Source organism: Tachysurus vachellii, chromosome 5, assembly GCF_030014155.1.
Source record: "Tachysurus vachellii isolate PV-2020 chromosome 5, HZAU_Pvac_v1, whole genome shotgun sequence".
Lineage (NCBI taxonomy): Eukaryota > Metazoa > Chordata > Actinopteri > Siluriformes > Bagridae > Tachysurus > Tachysurus vachellii.
The window spans coordinates 21,616,465-21,640,842 of record NC_083464.1 but is presented as its reverse complement, the minus strand read 5'-3'; the positions used below and the strand labels follow the sequence as shown (position 1 = coordinate 21,640,842).

Here is a 24,378-nt window from a genome sequence, read left to right as displayed (position 1 = left end):
GATAATTAGACTAGAACTTTCTGTGCTTGAAAACAAATCATTATATTTGAACAAGTCTTGAAAGCGATTCAGTCAGACAAAACCAGAAACAAATAATTCAGTGTCTCAAAACCGGGTCCTGTAGTGCACTTGGGGTGAACATGTACATGCTTTTACCTGCACTTCCACTTTCTCATTGACTCCTGGAGAGAATGAGTTTGGCAAAGGTTTTACAGCAAAAACATTTTTATATGAGTATATATACAGATCTAGCCCCTAAGTCTAAAGAAAAAATGTTTGTTACCTGCCTTGTTCCTCGAGCCCCAGGGATACACACCAGGTTTCGAATGGGTGGACGAATGGATGCATTTTATGTATATACTGTATGTTACATCCAGCCGTAAGAACAGTTCCCCCAAGCCATTCACCTTTTGAACAATATACACAAAAAAGTGTGTGTGTGTGTGTGTGTGTATGTATGTGTGTGTGTGTATACAGATATATATGATTATACTGTATATGTATAGAATGTGCTTTATTGTCAAGTATGCTCACATTTTTTCACAAACAATCCTCCAGCAAGGATTTTTTACAGTGCTGGAGAAAGACACAGACAAAGAAAGACACAGAACATTAATATAAATAATATACCATTTAATATAAACAGGAAATGAAAATAAATAAAAATAAATGGGCCTGTACATGTACAAGCCACGCAAACTTAACAAACAGGTATGAATTTTGTGTGTATTTTGTGTGTATATACAGTATACTATATATTGTTCTACAGGTGTTCTATTGTTCTTGGGGGAACCGATCCTGCGGCTGGATGTCCAGGTGCTTTTTGCTCTGTTGCCCCGGTCAGCAAATGGGTGGGCAGTGTGTGTGTGTGTGTGTGTGTGTATGTGTGTGGTCCAGAGTGATTCCACCTACAGTTGTGTGCATGGGGGGCACCAATAATCCTCTCAGCAGTTGTAGTTTGCTTGTTTCAGATACTGAATGCTTTGATAGAAGTACACAAGCCAGACTCAATGGCAGCTCTCAGAGTTCAGCTCTGTGTATGCATCTTCTGTGGCAGGTTGAACTTTCTCTACTGAGCCTTCCTCTATACACCTCAGGGATGTTTAAGAAGAGCTTTGGGGTTATTTTTTTTTTTTTTTGTAGCAGATGAATATGCACTATGTTATTAGTCTCGTCAATGCGGTTTTGCAGCATATACAGACTGGTATTAACACTTACGCAGGATAAGGTGTGGTGTACACTAATAAGTGTGTGCAAAAAGTGCTTTATGTCCTATTTATAACAATGGGTTTTATATAACCCAATAACGTAAAACAATATGAAATAGTCCATTTTTTTGGTTACTATAGGGAGCAGATTATTGAAAACAGTCAACGAGGCGAATTAAAAGAGCTCGATTCATATAAACCGATTCGTTTGAAAGAATCGAAGCACTGAAGTGAATCGTTAAGTCTATCACTAGCGCTCTCTGCTGTCACGGTTAAAATGGTTTAGATTCTGGAGGCGTGTGTGTGTGTATGTAGTGTGTGTGTAGTGTGTGTGTAGTGTGTGTTGGGCGGAAAGTCAACCTTGTCTTTTAGTTTAGTTTGTAAGGATTCCTCGGACAGAGATGGCTGTGCTCTTTTTCTCGTGTTGTTTGTTGACAGCTCGCGTTATGTGTGTGTTATTATTCTAACACCAAGTCATGCGGGATTTAAAGCAGTAAGTTTGGGACAGCTGGCCGAGCAGGTAGCCTCCTGCTGAGGAGTCGGGCGGGCATGCGATTCTTCACCGGGTGGATCAGCTGTACGACTCGCTTTGTAAAAACTTCAATGGTTTAATTTCGTCCTGAGAGCCGAAGCAGCAGGAGAATGGCTTCGCCTGAGCTCTGGATGTTGTATACCAAGGTGAGTTAGACTTGCAGAGCCACAACACGGCACCTGTTGTCGGCTTGGTGTTGGTTTGCCTTAAAAACAACCGCGATATTGAGCGTACAGCGCACTTACATATTCACAACAACTACAACAACAACAACAATTCTCCTTTAGTAGTATTATAGAAATGCTACCTAGCTGGAGTCTGAATTTCTTTTTTTTTTTCCCATAACCTTTCCTGTGCTTGTCACGGGCAAAACAACAGTACATTCAGGAAGTGTTCCGAACTCTGTTAAGTGTCAAAACGGACAGCATTGGAGTCTAAATATACAAAATAAGTAAACAAACATTACCATGATGGACGTTTAATAATGTCGTAAACAGCCATATTTGAGTATTTACAGCAGTTTTGAGCTATTAGCAGTAGCAGGACCTGCTGTTACCTGGGCGACAGGTGGGCTGTGGTCAGCAGATCTACTTCCTTATTTCATACTAACTTCATCTGTCAGGCTTTAAAGATCACTTTAAAGTAAAATAAAAGAAGAATAAATAGAAGTATGTCATAGGAAAATGATAAACTTTAATTTAATAACCAGATCAGTGCATTAGCGGTGTCTATAAGTTAGGTGCCTATTCATTTACAGCACGTATAAACTGTATTATTCTGATTAATTGACTCTATAACGTGTATAAACGTGTTCGCAGGGTTTTGCATTTACACACCATTTCTTTGATTTCTATTTTTTTATTTACTTTTTTTAATTACTGAGGTTAGTTGACAATTTGGTGCGATATGCTGTGTGAGAAAAAACCCTTTCGTTGACTGCTTTTAATATATATATATATATATATATATATATATATATATATATATATATATATATATATATATATATATATATATTTTAAATGACAGCTTGTTCATAGCTCTTGAGGAACCCAGCTGAAGGAATAAGGAGTCGATTCTAAATAAATAACGTGCTGATTGGCTGCTTCCTCTGTGACACGCCCTCTAGTGGTTCATGTGTACAGACTACAAAAGACCCGCGTTTTATTTCCCAAATGAAAAAAAAATAACGTTGTAGTATATGCTTTTGTAATAATGATTTAGTTAATCGAGTTATTTTAGATGTGTTTTTCTGTGGGTCTTGTGTGTTTCTGTGTGTTTCTGTGTGTGTGTGTGTGTGTGCGCGTTTCTGTGTGTGTGTGTGTGTGAGCAGTCAGTGTGAGTCACAGCGTTATGAATGGTTGCGATGGAAACGGTGAGAGCAGGTGCAGGATGCTAGCTAGCATTCACGCGCTAGCGTTATGTATAATAATTTATTAAAAATAATGTGTGTCATATTGATATATATGCCTATTTTAAACAATCTCGGTCAAATGCTTGTTTGACAGAAATGCACAGGAAAGGTTATGGGGGAAAAAAAAGAAATTCAGACTCCAGCTAGGTAGCATTTCTATAATACTACTAAAGGAGAATTGTTGTTGTTGTTGTTGTTGTTTGTTAATGCTAAGAAATGATGCTAATGATGCTAACGTCTCTCATGAGTAAGTGTAGATATGCACAGTGTCAGCACAACTCACCCGTTAGGAACATATTTCGTACACAGTCGTTTCCCCGGCCTAATCTTTTTCTGATAATCTGATTCAGATAAACTTTCAAACCTTGCTAAATTCTTATCATTCTTTTCATATCATTAACTAAGAAAAAGATTGTATCATTCTTGCTTTTTTTGAAAGATGGGCTTTTTCTTTAGCCTCGGAAGAGCACATAACCTTTTTCTCATTTATTTATTTTTCTTTCATCTTTCTATCATCCTTATCATGGCAAAGGTCTCGACACCATGGCAGGTTTTTAGCTAGCTTTTCCCCCTGACTTATTTTAAAGAGCAATTGATATGATTATGTCGCTTTGTAGAAGCCAACATTCTGTTTTCCTATTTAAGCTTAGACAAAAATTTATAAAGAGTAACTCCTCCTAGGGCTTTCGAGCCACATGTACCAAATTCGGATATGTTGTAGACGCTGGTCTGTAGTTTGTTGCTACAAATGTTGACTCCCATTATAAATTTTAGAGGTTTAAAACTCGGCAAGCTTTAGAACTATCTACACCAAACTCGGCCAGCTCCTTTATTGTGATACTCTGAACAAAGTTTTAAATTGGTGTATCGACTGGCCTTTCGGTTGTGCCGCAGCCCCGCCACAAAATATGCAAAATCAAAAAACTTTTTACAACATGGACATGTGACATATCAAAACACTCAGAACAATGAAGGGAACTTCCTCACGGGAATTCTGATGACGTCACGTGAAAATATATCAAAACACAGCCCAATGTGGGGAACTTCCTCAAGAGTATTCGGATGATGTGACATGTTCGTCTCCACTTGCCTCCAAATGTTTTGGCACCCTAGCTTTCTGTCTACTTGCCTCCAAACGTAACACTGATCCTTATGTCCACTCACCTCTAAAAAAACACCGGCCTTTGCGAATACTTGCTTTGTCAAAGCCAACATCAAAGTTTGTCGTGACAAACTTTACAAATCTAGTTGATATTACTCTGTATTTGTGGGTTTGGGGCAATACAGAGGTGTATTGCTACTTCAGAGCTCAGGAGCATTCCAAAGACAAGGCTATGCTACACTAAATTGCCTCAAGGCAGTTATCAGTGCATGCATAATGGTCTAGTGAATTCTCCTGCCTTCTTCTGGGTGTTCTCTGGATCCACCCTGACCAGGACAAAGCTATTACTGAAGATGAATGAATTAATGTGTGCGTATGTGTGTGTGTGTGTGTGTGTGTGTGTGTGTGAGACATAAAATATGTTAAAATTATGTGCTGTATTGGTTTAATAAAATTTTAGATAAGATAAGATCAAGCCTGGTAACAAATCTGATTTAATGCAATTTATTCACATCCTGTTTGAAAACGAAGTACAGCACAGTCGGCTGTATCATGCCAATAATGCATCAAACCATTCCACCTGTTTGTTGTTTTTTATTTCTCTGAATGCATGCTTGACTGTACAGTGCATGCCTAAGCCTTTGAATGTTAGAGCTCAACGCTCTCTTTGTTTATATCGGGTGGCTGGTATTTTGTGTTCGAAAATTCTTACTATATAAAGGTCATGGCTTTAAAAACCTGCCTGACAAACAAGTGTCCTTCTTCTGCATTACAACCGTAGTCTGTCAAACAAGCATTTGACCGAGATTGTTTAAAATAGGTATATATATCAATATGACACACATTATTTTTAATAAATTATTATACAGTGCTGGACCTTTAGTAACACTTATCTAGTATTACTGTATCACTCTCAGCTGAATGAGCCCTAAGGCAAAAACAAAGCTCTAAGGCACAAACAAAGCCCTAAGGCACAAACAGTGATGACATTAGCATTTTCAAACCCTTAATAACTACTATTTGTCTCACAGTCTGTGAGAAAGCACATGCCTAGCTTAGGGTGTTATTAAGAGCATTATTGTCATCTTAAGTTGAGTTCATTCAAACAACTAGACCACTATATATCAAACAGAAAAAAACTCTACAGTAAATAGTGTACTCCATAACTATCTAATTAGCATTAGTATGCAGTGTACAGGGTTAAGCACAGCAGGCATCATCAGAGGTGATACCACACATAGACTGAGCTTTTTCTGTGCCAGGCTTTCTTTAACATGTCACAGCAAGAGAGATGTCTCTATGTCAGACCACTTCCTTCTGCCTGTGCTGCACTGAGGATTTCAGTGATGTGATAAAAACCATTTCCTGTTATGACTGCTATCATCGGTAACCTGTTTCTGTGTGATCATCGAATGCATGACAGAAAATGTTTGTGAATTCAGGGCTGGCTCAATCTAGGGAGGGCCTTTTTACATGATAAAGCCTTTTTTGTGCAGATTGATGCTTGCTACTTGGGTAATCATTTCCGTCACTCAGGGACGTAGCTAGTACACATAGACGGCAGCTGATTTCATGACATTTTAGCATGTGCAAAACAGATTTGCTACTTAATGACGCCCAAACAAGTTTCTGTATTAGTAAATTTGTGCAGCATTGCTTACTTCGCCAAAATGATGTGGTAAAATTATGTACCTCTGTGACCTTTGTGATTACACTCAAGTTTTTCTCACAAGGCAGCTCAGTTAAAGATCTTTTGTCATGCACCAGAAGGTCAGGTTCTAATGTTTAGTGACACCTTTGAGCTCGGCACTTGATTATATCTGTCACTCCAAGTATACTAGGAATTCAGGTTATTCAGATTAAACCTGTGTGTTCATTATGTGTCATTAAGGTAGCTTTCTTTCATACTAGATATATTCATTAAGGACCAATCCTAAATGTATTGTAAGTGAAAACATTTTTGTGTAAACGTTTGTTTAGTCTCATATCTCCTATGGACATTTACAATGCATTATTATGATTTACACTGAGTATTTGCAAATCCGATCAGAAGGTGAACGTTCATTTTCCACAACAGCATCTCAGAGCATCTCATTTGTGATGTTATGACAGAATTGTAACGCTGCCTGCCACTGGTTAATTTCCGATTTCTTTCCCTTAGAGTAAAAATTAAAGTTCCATTCAGCAGAAATGTTTGTTGGTTTGTGGGTTGTTTAGCAGCTGGTTGCTCACTAGCATTCATTACTGGAGGTTTAGTCAGTGCATGAAATAAGCTGGAGATAAATGGAGTTGAGTGGAGATAAATGATGCACCAAGTCAGTGGAGTTCACAGCTGAATCCATTTGCAGTGTTTTATGTAACACTAAATCACAGAGCAAACAATCAAAGTCAATAGACAATAAACAAAGTTGTGAAAAATGTGAAATTTGGCACAGACGACCAGAAATGGCATAAAACCTATCCACGATTACCATCACCAAGGTATAACCCTGTGTGAACAAGGGTGTTGAGGAATCGTTTGAGAAGGCCCTCAGGCATGATAATGTGCGGTTTGGAATTTGGGGGATCACCGGGTTTGCTGGGGTGACGAACAGCACCAGCTCCTCATCATGAAAGGGACCGAATTGGAGGGTAAGTTGGGTCCTTTGGTGAGTGATGTAGCCGTTCCTTATGGGCTGTATTTCAACAGTCGTGATCTTTAAGGGGCAGTGCAGGGTACAGTGGGAGATGTAGTCCCTTGATGGTGCATTAAATTCAGGGCTCACTTACTGTATTTACAGTATTTGGCAGACACCTTTATCCAGAGCAACTTACATTTTAGCTAATTTTTACACAGGGGGTCAGGGGCCCAGCAGTGGCAGCTTGGTGGACTTGGGATGCGAGCTCTCAACCTTCTAATCAGTAGACCAACACCTTAACCACTAGGATACCACATGCCCCCATATCATTCCATCCACTTTGTGCAGCTAAGGTTCGGAACCTTGGCAACATATTCCATGGCTGAGTAGAGGTCTTGGCATAAATGCAGTAGTTGTACTGAGACATCCCTCCCTCCTGCCAGATGCTCAAACACATTGCGGAACAACTAGGAGAAGTAGGTGAACAAACTCCACACCTGAGGTGGGTTATTCCAGAGGGCCACGGCTCAATCCAGGGCTTTGCCAGTAAGAAGGGGCATAATGAAGGCACAGTTCATTGTCTTGCGTGAAGAAAATATCATACTGCCTTAGAAATTTAAAACATTTGTCTGCAGCTCCAAACATTCCAGGTAACGCCATGTGGAGTGGTTTGGTCCCAGGGCAGACTTGCACCATCTGAGCGAGTTGGGCGTTTGCGACCTGTAGGGCCGTGTTCTCGTTTTGGTAAGCTGCCAAAACCTCACCATGGTGAGCGACTATAGCCTGTAGCTGATAAACCTCCACAGTATTCAACAAATGAATTCATTTGCAGGGTTTTATTAAACACCAATACACACAGGAAACAATACAATTGACAGGAAATAAACAGAGAGGGAGGGTGAAGGCTTAAATGAGCTTAGCTTCCTCTGTGACACTTGAATCTGTCTAAGATATCTTTTTGAACTGCTGTTCATGTTACATCAAGGGTCAGCATAAGACACTCTGAGGATAGTGCTAACAGCATGAGCACACGTGAGCCAATATACTCTCCCCTGAGTGTGTCATTTCGTTAGTGCCTCCCTCAGGCAGCATGGCCAATTTTGTAACTGGAGCATCATTGGGTGGTAGGGCAGACACTTGGGTAGTGCAGTTTGTTTGTTTCCATTCATCCATCTATCCATTTTCTTTACTGCTGATGTTACACAGCCTCATGGGGAGCCTGGAGTTTATCCCAGAGCACTCATGGACCATCCTGGACAGGGTGCCAACCAATAACAAGGCACCATCACACACACACATACATACATACATACATACATACATACATACATACATATATTCACACACTCTGAACACAATGAAGAACCTTTCAAACATACTTTATTGTTGTTGTTGTTGTTGTTGTTTTAACAATCCCAACAGGAAATATTATTTTACAAAAGTGCCCTTAAGGCTCTGTTTCAACATGCAAATGACTTTTCCTATTGCCTCTTCCTTGTACATCTGTTCAAATTATAGTTTAAATATGCACCTCGGGGCCTTAAGGCCAAACATAGCTGTTTCTAAATCATGCACATCGTCTTCTTTTTGAATGAATCCATTTATAACAACACAGTCTGCAAATCGTCATGAGGAATACCGTGTTGAGGAATTTCAGCCGCTCTTGAGATTTTGCTTCTGGCTCATGTAATGCTTCTTTGATTAAAAGTTTTAGAGAAAGCATTCTAGCACATTCTGAAGCCTGAGAATTAAAGTGCTGGATGATTACTTGTAAAAGGCTCCTGGGTCTTGTTAATATGCTTTTATGTCTTTATGGGTAATCGTTTTTGACAAGCTGTGGTCCATCAACCACATTTGTGCTAATAATGACACACACACACCCACACACACAAACACACTTTTAAGTTGTCACATTTTTTAGACATCCTTTACTGCAGAACATGTGGCCATATAGTACCCCTATTACCCGGAGGGCACATGAGCTAGACTCCCATCTTCGTACCTTTTGATGCACCTGGATAACGTGAGCTCGACTTGTGTCTGAGTGCTTCTGGTTGTGCAAGATTTCCTCTTGGCTATTGGTTCACAGGTCTAGACCTGCTCGGGAAAGTGTTCAGTAACATAATATTTATCTTCTTGCAAATCATTCAGAAGCAGAAATCTACTTTATAGTAGCACTTATCTGTCTTCTGAGATATATTTAGAGAAGTGGCTCAAACGGTTAAGGCTGTGGGTTGTTGGTTGGGGATTTAAGCCACAGCACGTCCATGCTGCCACTGTTGGGAACCTTGAGCAATGCTTTTAACCCTCTTTGCTCCAAGGGTCCTATATCATGGCTCATCTTGTGCTCTGACCCCAACTTCCATCTGAATTTCACTGTGCTATATTCCGTCTAATATTGCAACAATATTTTATCGCCTGTGTTCATTGCACACAATAGCTCAAGGTGAAAGACTAAAGGGTATCTATTAAACGGCAGGGAATTCCACCTGGGACATTTCCACCAAGAACGACTGTTAAATGTCTCTCAGAGGGACAGGTTCAGGCCTGCTGCTGCAGATCAGCTCCAGTACTTTCCACCACCCTCTTGAGACTATGATTTAGCTATATTTAGCTCTCTTCAACTCATTTAGTATCACTGCTCTTTGCCTTCCTTAGCAAGGCTAAACCGGGGGTTTATAGTGCAGTGCTACAATCTGTGATCTCTGCTTCATCTGTGTTTCTCTAAGCGTGGGAGATTGATGAACTTTGATGCACTAAATACAAGACATATTTAGATCTCAAACCACAAAATGGATTTATTTTTTATATTCATCTAATTATGTCCTATTTTCCCCAAAGCCTACATTAATATCTGTGACCTAAATGAATAGAATCTTTTTCCCTCATAGCGGTAAACTACTGTTTATGTAGTTTTAGTTCATACATATCAAATTTCATCATTTACTGGTTTATCATTGCTGGTAAATTAGGGGTTTGTTTATTGTATTTATGGGACGTTATTTTAGCAAAAAGATCTAAGCTTTGGCAGTGGAGCCTGCAGCTGAGGAAGCTGCTTTAATTAGTCCAGACAATTAGCTGTGTGAAGGATAATCTAGTTAATGGCACAGCAACTCCCTGTTTTGAAAAGTCCTAAGAAGCAAATCGAAGCTGTATGGATGCACTATCCAATGCGCACACACACACACACACACACACACACACACACACACTTGAATTGCAGTACTTGTTTAGAAGCGATCACTAGCCCCATTCCTGGACATGTCCCGGCTAAGCCCTTGAGTTACTTGTTACTTGCTAAGTTACTTGACTTGAGCTTGACTTGAGCTAAGCCGTTCAAGCTGATGGATCATCCGGAGCAGATGTATTGGATTGGACTTGAAACTGATTCACGTTGGAACCTAGAATTCCTGTCACAGGGTTAGTGGTCATTTTTAAATAAAATGATTTGTTTACAGGAAGCATGTAGATCAGAGTATCATCCTCGGCATATGGGTTGAAAGATATCCGATACCTTTTGTACACGTTTCTGGCCATGAGCAACATAATCTGCAAGGTTGCACTCTGATTGGCTGTTTGCATGTTTCTGTTACAGCAGGAAGATTAACCATTCAATTCTGTGACACAGTAAACCCTTTGGAGAAAGATTTGTCACTGGACTGAACAAAACCTTCTCTTTAAATGTGGGTAAAGAATCTGAAGCAGTTGCTGGTGAGTGTTTAAGGACAGGCTACAGGAAAAGGTCTCTGTTTGGTCATAATGTAGGTGGTTTTTTAAGATGTGAACAAAAGGTTCTAGATGTTATAACGATGCTGGAAGTCCAGCTGGTGTGTATTAGTCAGTACCCTGGTTATAATTCAGTATATCCTGTACACAAGTTCAGCCATTTAGTAAGGTCTCTGGCTCACTACACATTGGGACACTAGGGCTGTCACTTTTAAATCGATATTCAAACATTCGTTCGAACTTGACCTGAAAAATTCATATTCAAACTGTAATTTGCCCATACGAAGATTAATGCTTAGAGTAAACGCTTTAAACTTTTTCATTTTGTTGTTTAGTCTCTGATCCAGCAGTGTGCAACATACAGGTTTTGAATGCCTTCTTGGCCCATCAGTAAATTAAGCTAATGATATTAAAATACAAGAGAACAGCAGGAAGTAGAGCTGATTTAAGCGGACAGTTATGACCCCAAATCATTTAAAAAGCAGGGTGTGGAAGGATGTTAAACGTTAGGACGTAGATGACAAAGTTATGGTTAAAGATAAGGCGGTTTAAACAACTGTCTTGGACCTCACAGCTGTCCTCACCTACTGAGGCACAGACGAGCGGAGCGGCACCAAGCATACAACTTCGTATGCCGCGCATGATCCCGATCAGGTTGGTTGATCGGTGGATCGCTATTCTTTTTGTAGTTCAGATGTAGGCTATTCTTCCTACTGTCTGTGAGTTCATATGTTTAATTCAAGCCATTTTTATCATCATCATCTTCTATCGCTTATCCGAACTACCTCGGGTCACGGGGAGAACATGCAAACTCCACACACACAAGGCGGAGGCGGGAATCGAACCCCGACCCTGGAGGTGTGAGGCAAATGTGCTAACCACTAAGCCACCGTGCCCCCACCCATTTTTATCATAGAGGTGGAAATAATCTAGCAGACATTGGGACTTTTACTGAATAAAATGTGAGCATTTCACAGCTTTTAAAACAACATTTAATTGTAAGCCTACACGTGTGATGTTGCAGTAGCCTTTTTTGGGCTGGGGATATTTGAAAATATCCAAACAAATTGCGTGACGTTGGAAATTCATTCAAACTTTTTTCCAAAAATTGAGAGCCCTGTGAGACACTGATGATTTTCTAACTTCCTAATTTCCTCATCAGTCACTGTAAAAACTCAAACGTATCAATTTTTTTAGTTTTTAACATGTTATGGGAATTTGTCAGCTTAATCACATGCATTTCTGTCATGAAAATTCACTACACCTGCAAGCTGCTTAAATTTCTAGACAAAACTGTCTGACTTTATCTGCCATTTTTTCAACTTGAAAGGCTTTCCGGTCAGTGAACATAGTGACCATCGATGCTCCCTGGTTTTTGCTGGGCATTGTGGGAGCGAACATTCCAGTGCACTAGAAGGATTTCACAAGTGATCAGTTAACTGACTAGTGAAGTAGGGAGCTGATTGAGATGCAGCCCACTTTAATTCCAAAGCTCACTCACTCACTCACTCACTCACTCACTCATTTTCTACCGCTTATCCGAACTACCTCGGGTAACGGGGAGCCTGTGGCTTCATCGGGCAGCAAGGCAGGATACACCCTGGACGGAGTGCCAACCCATCGCAGGGCACACACAGACTCTCATTCACTCACACACTATGGACAATTTTCCAGAGATGCCAATCAACCTACCATGCATGTCTTTGGACCGGGGGAGGAAACCGGAGTACCCGGAGGAAACCCCCGAGGCACAGGGAGAACATGCAAACTCCACACAATCAAACCCCCAACCCTGGAGGTGTGAGGCGAACGTGCTAACCACTAAGCCACCGTGCCCCCTAATTCCAAAGCTAATAAATATTTTTATACTAACTTGCCCTGACCTTTAGCTTTAAACTTTTGTCATACAAAATTGAACCATTCCAGGGAAAAAACATCTCACACTGAAAGTCAACAGTGTCCAGACTCATTATATGTCAGATTTGTGGTGATAAAATAATTCATTTGTTTATCCTGATTGAAAATGTCTGATAAGTTGATTTCCATTCCGGAAGTACTGGTAAAAAATTGTATTATTTAAAAATGCTTCATTCTATTGGAATCTACAAAGTTCCACAAATCCATGTGAAATACAACACACACACACACACACACACACACACACACACACACATACAAACACAATGTTTACGATAACCTTTAATCTCTCACATACATGTGCTGTTAATAAGGATTGAAATGACTCTTTCGTGTCTGCTCGTGCTGCCTGTTTGCTAATAGAAAACTGAGCGGTGAACCTCAAAGAAACTGAGGTCTTTGTGTCTGCTTAGCTGTTGCTGGAGTCAGAGTCGCTCAGAATGTCAAACACTAAGAGGACAGCTGCTTATTCAGCCATATTTCCACCCAGGCTGAATTCCCACTCTGCTTTTACACAGTGAAACATATCATAGCATTCGGAGCCGTTCGGATGGGAATTTTGAACTGTCGTGAGCTCGAGTCAGGCGTGCGCTTGTGAGTTCCCCTATCAGCAGGTGCCTGTAGACATATATTGACGCTGCCTTTAGAATGGAAGGTACCGTTATTTCTTCTGGGTTTCACTTCTGATATGTGAATATGACATTTTCATTTCCTAATTCGTTTGGAGAAAATTTGGAACATTTCATGTTGTTTATGGATTGATAAGGATTGTGTTGTGGAACTGACCTGTTCTGCTTTGCGAAAGGTTCAGACAATTGTAGTATTAAAATTAGTTAGGGCTACCCCTAGTGACCCAGATTACTTGCCATATCAGTGTGTGTGGTGTACTTTTGTCTAGATGGCAGCATTTAAACCAGCTGACTCGGCTGTATATAGTTGCTAAAGTGGAAAATTCATTAAGGTTCTCATTAGCGCCTTATAAGACCACGGACCTGCACGGTTGGCCTTCGTCCCCGATCCGGTGCCTCTTCCCTCATGGGGTTAATCCTAAAAAGCCACACATACATGTGTTCTCACTGAGCAGCTTTCCTCTTGTGGATGTAATTATGGTGTAGGAAGAGCTACTAGACACCAGTCACAGCATGTCCATTTACACTTCTTAGTTATTTCCACCTTTCACTTACAGAGCTCCGGGATCTGTCTCTTTCCCTTAAGACACTTATTGATACCTGTGGAAAGGAGAAGAGCCAGGAAAGCACATTTAACTGCTCCTGTGTCTGACTGGAAGGTCGGGCCTTTTGTAACAAGCCTTTCTGAAAATCAACCACCATACAGTCATAGCGTTTACCTTGTGATTCTGTAAATGAGCTGCGCTTCGTTGTGTTTCTTGCTGTTTACTGCCTTGCACAACTATATAATAATTAACTGAAGGAGAAACATGCAAGCTGCTGGAAGTCCACCAATGAGAATTAAGACAGTGACAGAAACGGAAGCAGTGATGAGAGGAAATGTGCTTCACTTAAAGTGACTTGGCATTTCCTGGTTGCTTAAATGAAGCAGAGAATCAAGGCTGAAAGTCAAAGAGAGAGAGAGAGAGAGAGAGAGAGAAGGAGAGACGGAGAGCGCTCCTGAGAGAGAGAGAGAGAGCGAGAGAGAGAGAAGGAGTGTGAGTTTGTACAAGGTAGAACAAAATTATGTGCCGGATGACATGAGTAAGAGTAAATGTTCCTTAGAGTCATAGCCGTGGTGCCTCTGAAGAGACCGGGGTTCCAGTGCCCCCCTTCAGCTTCCCTCGACTGCCATGCGACATGGACTGGCCCTCAACAGAACGCCAACTGGTAATCATCAGCCTTCTGTTTTTCCTAGGGATGCAAAATAGCTACACGCGAGTGTTTTTTAACATAGTGCATCGTAGGTCTTGTCTTGTTTTTTATTTTTCTTTCAAAAGAACTTGAGGCGCTTTGTGTATCTTGAGCGTATGACTCGTTTGTGCTGAGGTTGATTACGTGCCAACTTCCTCTGTACACTGAACAAGCTGTATTACTGTATCACAGCGTCTAGCGAGCATCTTTCTCATGGTGTTCTTGCTCTATGACTCAGTTCCATACCTCGGTGGAAGATGCCGTGTAGGCTGTTGACATCTGGCCCTCCAGACATGATGATGTCTTACCATCTTATTGTTCTAGAGAGGAATGATGCTGATGGCTTGTTGTTTAACAAAAGCAAGAATAAGTGACAGGATGGTGACATCTGTACTATAATCTGGAAAGCTGCAGGATGTCGTGAAATACCGCAATCAGTAATGAGTTTGATTACAGAGAGTATTTTAGAGTGAGATGATTAATTTTGTACTCCGTGTAATTCATCGTTTTTATGTTTCATTTCAATGCCGAAAGTGATGACATGGAAAAATGAGATGCTGGAGTTTTATGAGGTTTATATAGGAACAACATGTCAGCATTGTTAGATGGTCCAGTTAAGTTGTGGTGTTTAATGTTGCACTAATCTGACTTTAAAATTAGGCCTGAAATTGAGGAACTCACTGATCGCGCTCGTTTAGTTAATGGCAAAAAGAATAACGATGAACTCTATAATTCATCACTTCATATCTTCATCCCATCCAATGAAATGTTTAAACTTCCCTCTTTGGTGTTTTTGCACATGTTCGGGACTTGCGACGGTGTAAATTCTTGACGACCGTTGTTCTCAACCATTTAAGACAAATCAGTCAATCTAGGTTCTCACGTTGCACAGAACCAGTCGACATGTGGTTTGTGTCTTGCAATACTCTCCCAGTGACATCACACCAAAGCACCCACTGCAACATCCTGTTTCACCAGCAAGAGCTCTAGCAAACTTGGGAGATAACGTACAGTATAAAACACCACACACACTGTGGGTTCACAACGTACTACACAAACATCCATGAAGGACGGAGGACGTGTTTTTGAATCTTAATCCACATTTTTTTTTAGTTATTTTTCTTTTTATTACTAGAGTTGCCCAAAGTATTGAGTGTTTAGTTGCAGTTTTAACCCTGTACTTTCAGGGTTCCCCAGGGGTTATTTAGATTCCTCGCATCTAGAAAAAGATTTACTTGAAACCTCTCTGAAAAGACTTCTCTTTGTTGTAGCATTCTGAGCATATACAGAAAAAAAAAAAACTGTTTTCTTGTCTGTTTTCCTGTCTTTCTTTTTGTGAGTGTGTGTTTCAGTTTGGGCAGAAGCATGTGTGTTGTTCACTCCTGCAACCTTACGCTTGTGAAGCTCGGGTGGGGGTAGTGGGGGGAGGGTGTTGGTCTTTAGTGGGAGACCAAGAAACCGCAGGCCATAAATAATCGAGGGCAAGACATAGTACAGGTGGACACATTAAGCTAATCAACCAGTGAAACAAACCAAAAAAAAAAAAGGTATGACGCTTAAAAACAAATCGATGCAGCAGTGTTTCTTGTACTCGATACTGTCCCTCACTCTGACACTGACAATTTTTGGTTTTCTAGCAGCCTAATTTTACTTGATGTCTTACACATTAGTGTATAAAACATTAGTGTAGAGTTATACAAAGAACCCAGTAGGGAAAACTGCATTGCAAACAAATGACTGATATCATGACTGATGACATACAGATGAAGATGGTTTTCCCCCCATAACCTAATCTCATGCTTCTAGAAGCTATTCAAGTATAAACTCAGAAAGCAATATCATTCGACTGACGATGAAGTATTTTCTTGATCATTTTAGCTTGCATTGATCATTAGTCTCGATGATATTATATTGATTTGTGTCAATTATTCTTTCCTCTCTTTTGCAGAAAGATGTTAGCTACCTGCAGCAGTGTCTGGAAGCTTTTGTGGCATCCTTTGAGAAGATCATCGATGTCCAGTCTCTGGAGCCACGCCGGTGAGACTGTCACACACCGACTTACCACTAACTAACTACTGAAATCGGTTAAGCGCTGTCTGCTAAAGCATCAGGAAAATTTTCCCCTGAAATGTGTCACACTTATCAAAAGTTGTACAAAGACAACATTCATTTGAACTGAGTCTTTAATAACTCGGTAAATAAATTATAAGGTTTATCAAGAAACTTTGGAACCATGGAACTGGTATCAGTCATGAATCCTTGGTGTTTACATTAAAACGTCTTCCACCGACGGCTTTAAAAAATCAAGTAACTCCTGATGTTTTTTAAATGTTTGCTCAAAAACCTTAAAGGATTCTGTATAACTCAAATCACTGAATTACAGAATATCTTGCTATTGAACGGTGCAATAGAAAAACGGTTGTTCTTTCATCCAAAGATTACACAGTCATCTATATTCAGGAAGCCAAGAGATCAAAATTGCCCATGCACTGTTTCCTCTGTCGTTGTACTCTGTCGTTGTGCATTCGTTGTACTCCGTACCGTCCCTCACACGGAGAACGGGGAATTTGCCACAATTGCTTGTTTTCATGCAGATTGTTTTTCCTGATGTAGGAAATTTCGTGTTAATAAAGTGTTAAGAGATCAAATTTGCTCATGCTCTCTTCTCCTCTTTCATTCAAAGTGACACTAGCCAATCACTAGCATCAGAGAGATTATGTACAGTATGTAAAAGAGGGCAGGTAGCGCTTTCTTAACATGTATTCTCTGCCATGTAATGCAGCATGAGCAGCAGATTGAAAAGATGCTGGCTGGATGGATTCGTGCACACATTAACCTGCATTCTCGCCGAGGTGCTCACTGTCACATGATGCGTGCGGAGAGCTGTGAAGTGGTGGCTGTGAATTGGCAGATGATTGACCAGATTGAGCATATTATGGGGAGAAATGGGGAAAGAAACAATACCATTCCATATCATACTAGTTAGTGAGTCCAGTCTGTAAGAGCGTTACAGTATATAAGAGTAGATTACACCAACACCAACTTACTGCTATGGCTTCTAATTCTAATTCACTTAGAGTTACTGATTAACACCAGTGTCCTCAGGCCCAGTATTCTGTATCTCCATTTCTTCAAACCCTTCATCATGTCTTTAATGTTGTATTTTGGCACATACAGTAACTCCTGTTCATATACCTGCAGTCTGGAGGAGTGGAACGCCGAGGTGCCCGTGGTGCCGCGAGATTTTCTCGTGTTCCTCGGAACGCAGCTATGGCACAGCGTCCTGCACCTATCCGGTCAGGAGCAGAACAACAGCACACCTCACCCTCTGCTCCTCATCAAGTTCTTCATCATCATCTGCAGGCAAGGACTCACTAATTCTCAGTGTACCGCTTTATGTTTTTTCTGCTAGAGGTTTGTACATTGCTAGTGCACCTTTTCTGTATCTGCTCCTGAATAACACAGGAACTAGTTCGTGTTCGTGCAAATTCACATAAAATACTGATGCTTATGTTAGGCTGAGAAATGGAACAGGAGTCTGACACAATGCGGAATGGTGGTGAAGGTGAAATAAATCAACTTGCTTGTTAGATTATTGTTGTTAAAGTTTATTCTCTGGTGAGTTATCTTCTGCTTTGTTCCCTCGAACTGGTTCGACAGGCGCAGTGTCAACAATGGGTGGGAACAGTGTATTTGTGTTTGAACTAACTGAATGAACTTGCAGGAACATGGAGAATATTGATCCGGACAAGACCCCCGGCTTTGTGCTTGAAACCATCAAGCTGTTAAACTACTGTCTGAATCAGGTAGACTCATGATTTCCCAGCACTATGCTTCAACATATATATTAGATTGTAGTATTCAAGATTAAAGTATTAAAATTGATATATGCCTGTATGTCATCTGCGTTTAGCTTCGTCTGTTTGACTAAAGGAATCAGTATTCGCTTATTTTAATACATAAACATGGTCATATTTATTTATTTACTTACTTACTTACTTACTTACTGTTGTTACCAAGGTAGAAAAATGAGTTCAGCCTTCCACTGCACACTAAGGACACTCGAGCCATTTACAAAACTCATGTAAATCTGTGTTTAAAAGGCATGGAATGAGGGTGTGGTATGTTTGGGTGTGTTCCAGATAAAGAAGAAGCCTGAGGAGCAAAGCAATCTGCAGTCAGTGGTACAGCACTGCCTGCTGCTCTGTGAAAACCTCTTTGACCCTTATCAGACATGGAGGAGACGGCAGGCAGGGTGAGCGTGTGTGTGGTGTGTGTGTGTGTGTGTGTGTGAGAAAGGGGCGGGATATTAACCCACATCAAGAATGCCAATAATAAAAATACACAAAACACAAACCATGCACACACACATATACACAGACTATATGGACCATCGTCCATCTCGCAAAACTCTGTTTCTATGTTTTTGTCCAACTCAGCATACATGAACATAACATTGGTGTGTGGTTAAGTGTGTAAATAATGTACTTGTGTGTGTGTTTAGAGAGGAGGTCAGCATGCTGGAGAGGAGCAAATATAAATTCTCCCCTCTCAGCCTGCCAGAGGAGCTACCTGCATTCTTTCATGGTACACCACATGCTCAACATTTTCACACACACACACAAACAAAAATAATACTGTATATATATCATTTGATCTAATGATATCAATGTACACACCAGACGTAGATGTTTTCAGAATTTCTGTCATTCTTGATACTGAAAGACATCATTTTGGCACAAAAAAAATGTATATTTTATCGAGCTTCCCCCATTCATCCTTTTCGATGAACACATGTAGAACCTACGTACACGTATTATGTAAAGTAATTGTGTTTTCACTGGGAGGAATTTAAAAGAAGAATCCCGAATTCTTCCAATTCAAGTAGCTTTCTGCAAAATAATATCTCTACAGGTTTGAAAAAAGTTGCTGTAAACACTGTGTACAATATTGTGTACAAACAAACAAGCATACAAACATAGTCTACAAAGAAACTCCATGTAAGCCTGAAGGGACCGATATGAGCAAACATTACCTCCTACAGCCGCAGAAGCACTTTTGCATGTCTGACGTTTCTCTAGAAATTTTGTATACTCTGCTTTTACTTTTACTATCCTTGAATGTTGTATGCATATTCAGTCCTGGCTTTGCGTGCAGACTGCCTGCAGGAGAGCGAGCGAATTCCTGATCCTCTGCTGCTCAGACTGGTGCATTTACATGGCGCCATCACCAGCGGCTGCAAAGTAAGCCTCAGTATAAACACCTCCTGTACCAGACTGCTTGATGTTGCCCAACATTTCACTGACAACGTGTGTTTGTGTGTGTGTGTGTGTGTGTATAGAAGAATGGCCTGCTCTCCATCACACCCCATGCTGTGGAGGATCTCATGTCTGTGCTGCGCTCCTGGTGCCTCCGTCCTGCCCAAGATGAGCGTAAAGACCCACAAGTGTTGCGCCTGACGCTGCGCTGCCTGACCGCTATGATCCACCTGCTGCACTGCAGCAGCCCGGCTGAAAGGCAGGTGGAGATTAAGACCGTGCTCAGCAGCTATTTCCAGCTGCTCAACTGGAACAGACCACCAGTGAGTGAGCAGGAAGACGGCCTCGCCTGGGAGGAGAGCATCATCACCCTGCAAACACACATGCTCAGTAAGGCGAAGCCTCTCATGTCCGAGCTTATCGAGCGATGATGTATTACAGCAGCACTGCAGGGCTTTTTCAGTGTCTGATTACGGTATCGGACTAGTATTATGTTCATTTCACTGTAGTATCTGATTATCCAAAATCTTCAAACCATGACAAAAGAACACATATCTAGCGATACTTTAGACTTCTTTAGATTTCAAGACTGACTTGAGTTTATAATGACAATTCAGCTGTTTACTTTGTCTATTCAGGGCTGCTCCACCCTGCAGACTCACTTCCGTACTGCCCTGAAAAAAAAAAATCAGATAATAATTCACTGATCCCCGTTTCTTGTAATTTAGGGTCATTTTCTGTAGAGAATTGTAGAGAAATAGAGAAGTGAATTTAAACAGATGTTCCTTTGTCCGCCTTTCAATCTGATCACTTCTCCAATGACACTTCACACTGTTTCCTCTTTATTACTGTACGCTGTAGTGTGAACACAGATCATAGCAAAGATCTCTTGTAATTTCTAAAACCAGTGTTGAGTGCAAAATTCTCTGATGGTGATGGTGTTTGTGGTCCCTTTTTGTACATGTGAACCGTCTTACAGCATGATGCTGCCACCACCATGCTTCACCATTGGTATGGTGTTTTTGGGGGGATAAGTTTGTTAGAGGTTTTTATGAAGTATCGTTTACCACAATACATTTTGCCATGTGGTTTAGGGTGAATTTATGTGTGCTGGGATTTATTTATTTTTGTCACAATACCCCCTAAGCCCATCCATGTGAAGAATATGTGCATGAAATGAACAGCACAGAATCCAGATGTTCCTGCATTGTCTTTAATGTTACTGAATGTCTCTCTGCATCCTCGCTGATAAATTTTCTTTTAGTCTTTAAATCTTTTCTGTTTGTTTTTCAGTTGAATTCTGTTGGTCGCTATACCTCATTAATGGTGGGAAAAAAAAGACCGGACTTTTTAAATTCGCTGTAAAATGTAGACAACTAAAAATCAACACTGAAAGATTTCTGTCTCACCCTAGCATCAGGGCAGGATTTGTGTTTCAGAGATACGGCTTGGAAGCGAACCCTGAAGAGAAAGGCTGTATTTGGTTACAGTTTGAGTTTCAAAACAGAGCGCTTTAGCAAACGTGCACCAAAACTGTGCACTTGAGTTTTAATACTAGTTCATATTAGTGCATGGCTGTGAATGTTCTTTCTAACAGTGCCCTCTCGTGTAGACGCCATCCCGGAGATCCTGCAGTGTCCCGACCGACCCGTGCTGCAGGCCATTTTTCTGAACAATAACTGCTTCGAGCACATACTCCGGCTCATCCAGAACAGCAAGGTCAGTGTACGCACTACAACGCGCTCACGATGTGCTCGACAAAATATTGTGCTGTGGGCAAAACTCAGGGATCACATGTTCAGGGCCAGGCTAGAAATACACAACTGGGAAATATTAAATATTATGTCTTCACCAAGTTGCTAATACTTTAGGTAGCATTTTTACTGTCTGTCTCGCTGTCTGTCTGTCTGTCTGTCTACACTTGAGTGCCACTAAGACAAAAATACAGACAATTTTATACCAAGAGCTTTAGGTGAGATTTCATATAAGATCATGAAGAAAGAGTTAATAGGAAAGACAATTTAAAGGCTATGCCTCCCTCCCTCACTTTCTTAACATGTTATAAATATCCTCATTATAACCCTCGTGCTCACATTTGTATTTTATAACTAACGCCAAGCTCTTATATATCCTCTGAACTGATTTTTGGATCATCTCCACATTTGCATTGAGTCATATTTAACTGTCAGTCAACAAACACAGCATCAATTTAACTTGCACAATATATACAGATAGATTAAATGTATAATAGGGTTGCGCATTAGAAGAGAAACAGACAGGGAGAAAGGGATCAAGAGAGAAGGTTGCAATTTCTTTTAAGGATTTCGACAGTATCGTTTTGAAACTTGGATAGTCATGTGGTAATGTTCTAAACTCAGGATTAGGAAGAGTTTCTTTTTTTTTTTATCTGTTATGTGCATCTCTGTCGCTATTCGTGTGTTTTTTTTTGTTTTTTTTTTAAAAACAGTGGCTACTGCTGAACATGTTTCTGACGTCTGTGTTTATTATGTGTTTTTCATATTTGTGTGTGTGTCTGTGTTTGTCTCTGTGTGTGTGTGTGTGCTTGTGTGCGCACACTGCAGCTCTATCAAAGCAGCAGGGGTAATACAGAGTATGAGGCACAGTGTGACCTCACCATGCGTTTGCTCACAGAAGCTAAAGTGGAGCAGGTACTTTCCCCAGAGGGCCCGTCCACAGGAAACTCACCCTCCTTATTATACACACACACGCACACACACACCCAAGCATACAGTTGGCTCACACTTTTTTCCTTATCAACAAATATCTTTGTGCATGCGGTCCTGTTGCACACTCAAACCTGCAAACATGCACACAGGAAAAACAAGAAATGGAGTCTTGTTTTTTCGTCCTTTGTTTATCTATGAAGGGAGAGTTTACTGTTGACGATCGTTTGTGCTCGGGTGCATGGGTTTACTTTTGGTGTGAACGTGCTTGTGTACGTGTTAACTAGATATTTCGGTGTGTATATTTGCCTGCAAAGAGTTATGGGTTTGTTGCATGTGCTTTCTTTTGTAACTTAGTTTGTGTGTAGAGACGGGGTATGTGATGGCTGATTGGTGGTGGAAATACAGAAATGTTGACTCGTCGTTTGTGTGTGTGTGTGTGTGTGTGTGTGTGTGTGTGTGTGTGTGTGAGTGCTTGTTTGCATGTGTGGGGGTTGGCACATACATTTATCTGGGGCAGTGGTGGCTCAATGGTTAATGCTCTGGTTTGTGAATCAGGGTTCAAGCCCCAGCACTGCCATACTGCCACTGTTGGGCCCTTGAGCACGGCCCTTAACCCTCACTGTTCCAAGGTCAATGTATCATGTCTGACCCCAACCTTCAAGGTTGGAATATGTGAAGAAAGAATCTCACTGTGCTGTAATGTATATGTGACAAATGAAAGGCTGCTATTTAGCTCTAAATGGGGAACAATGTATGATGTTTTTGCCTCATTTATCAAACTGGATATTAAAAAGAGCATGTGAACAAGGGCTCTGGTTCATTACGAACATTTTTAGATCTCACGTGAACCTTAACTGATCGGCTTTGAATCATTAATGAAGGCCAGGCAGGTTTATTTATCTAACATGTTTTATAAACAGAGGCAAAGCAAAGTTTTTCACAAAGCTAAACACAGAACGAATGATAAGGAGGAAATAAAGTAACAAAATTAGTAACTAACGTTTTACTTACTCAGGATAAAAAGTCATTGAGATTAAATCTATTTTACAAGCTCGACCAACTGGACAAGACGAGGCCTTTATTTTGTCACATATATTACAATGAAAATCTTTTGGAAGTTGGGCTCAGACATAATGCAGCTCTCCTGGAGCAAAGAGGATTAAGGGCCTTGTTCAAGCAGCAGCATGGCAGTGCTTGGGCTCGAACCCCAATCCCCCAATCAACAACTCAGAGCGTTAATCGCGTGAGCCACCACTCTCACAGGAAGTGTGTAAATAAGACAAACAAGTCGTCTGTACAACAGGAGGAAGATTATCCCAACTGCTGCATTACTGGAGGCAGTCTTTTACCTTTCAGGAGTCATTTTATTGTTTTATTGTTTTCAGCTCTGTTTCTGCTTTGCATTTTTTGGTGTTTGTGGGCATCACTAAATGTAAAGCTAAGGCAAGCTATGAATGTATTTTAAGAAAATTGTGTTGAGTAAATTGACTGGAATTTTTAGTACTGATTGGCCTGCAAAAATTTTAATACTGCTAATAATCTGGGAAATTGGGCCCACAGTGAAAACTAGAATTTCTTTTAACCAAATAGCAGAAATCCCCTGTGTTTATATGTACACTAGATTTCCAAAAGATCAGATGCATATACACGCAGGTGTAGCTGTGTTCATTGGCCATTTTATGACGACGTTGTTCCTCTGTTGCTGTGCATTTCATACGAATATCGCATAAGTGTATCCGTCAGCGGAAAGATTACACCACAGGACCTTTTCTGAGTGGTGACATGACCTGGTAGTGATATGGTGAGGTGTATGAGTGTAACAGTCACATCAGACTTGCTGGGCTACAGTCAGTAATTCATTGTAATCAGGAAGGTGTATGTAATAAACTGGGAGCTCGGCTCATGTGTGTGTGCTTGTAGGTCTGGGAAAAAGGTTCTGACTGCATTACAGTGCATGCCATTGGAGTCCTTACTGCCATCATGAGCAACTCGCCATCTGCCAAGGTATGTGTGCTGTTAGTCTTCCCCATGCACACACACACACACACACACAC

The 24,378-nt window shown here is 40.7% G+C and overlaps 1 protein-coding gene across 13 annotated transcripts in view; it reads left to right on the top strand.

Annotated features, from left to right (window-relative positions):
- The first annotated feature begins 1,506 nt into the window (after positions 1–1,506).
- Positions 1,507–24,378, top strand: part of nbeal2 (neurobeachin-like 2) — a 53,931-nt gene continuing 31,059 nt past the window's right edge. For 5 of the 13 annotated variants that reach the window (XR_009648453.1, XM_060870442.1, XM_060870439.1 and 2 more), the window contains exons 1-11: positions 1,507–1,886; positions 16,328–16,416; positions 17,557–17,736; positions 18,098–18,185; positions 18,522–18,634; positions 18,884–18,966; positions 19,537–19,622; positions 19,721–20,027; positions 21,250–21,356; positions 22,220–22,306; positions 24,245–24,328. Coding sequence is in view for 12 of the 13 variants with exons in the window: in XM_060870442.1 (XP_060726425.1) it covers positions 1,851–1,886; positions 16,328–16,416; positions 17,557–17,736; positions 18,098–18,185; positions 18,522–18,634; positions 18,884–18,966; positions 19,537–19,622; positions 19,721–20,027; positions 21,250–21,356; positions 22,220–22,306; positions 24,245–24,328 (1,260 nt within the window). In the remaining variant the exon portion in view is untranslated. Of the gene's footprint in view, positions 1,887–14,104; positions 14,356–16,327; positions 16,417–17,556; positions 17,737–18,097; positions 18,186–18,521; positions 18,635–18,883; positions 18,967–19,536; positions 19,623–19,720; positions 20,028–21,249; positions 21,357–22,219; positions 22,307–24,244; positions 24,329–24,378 lie in introns of those variants that run through there. The other 8 variants (XM_060870448.1, XM_060870447.1, XM_060870443.1 and 5 more) reach the window with 5 other exon arrangements.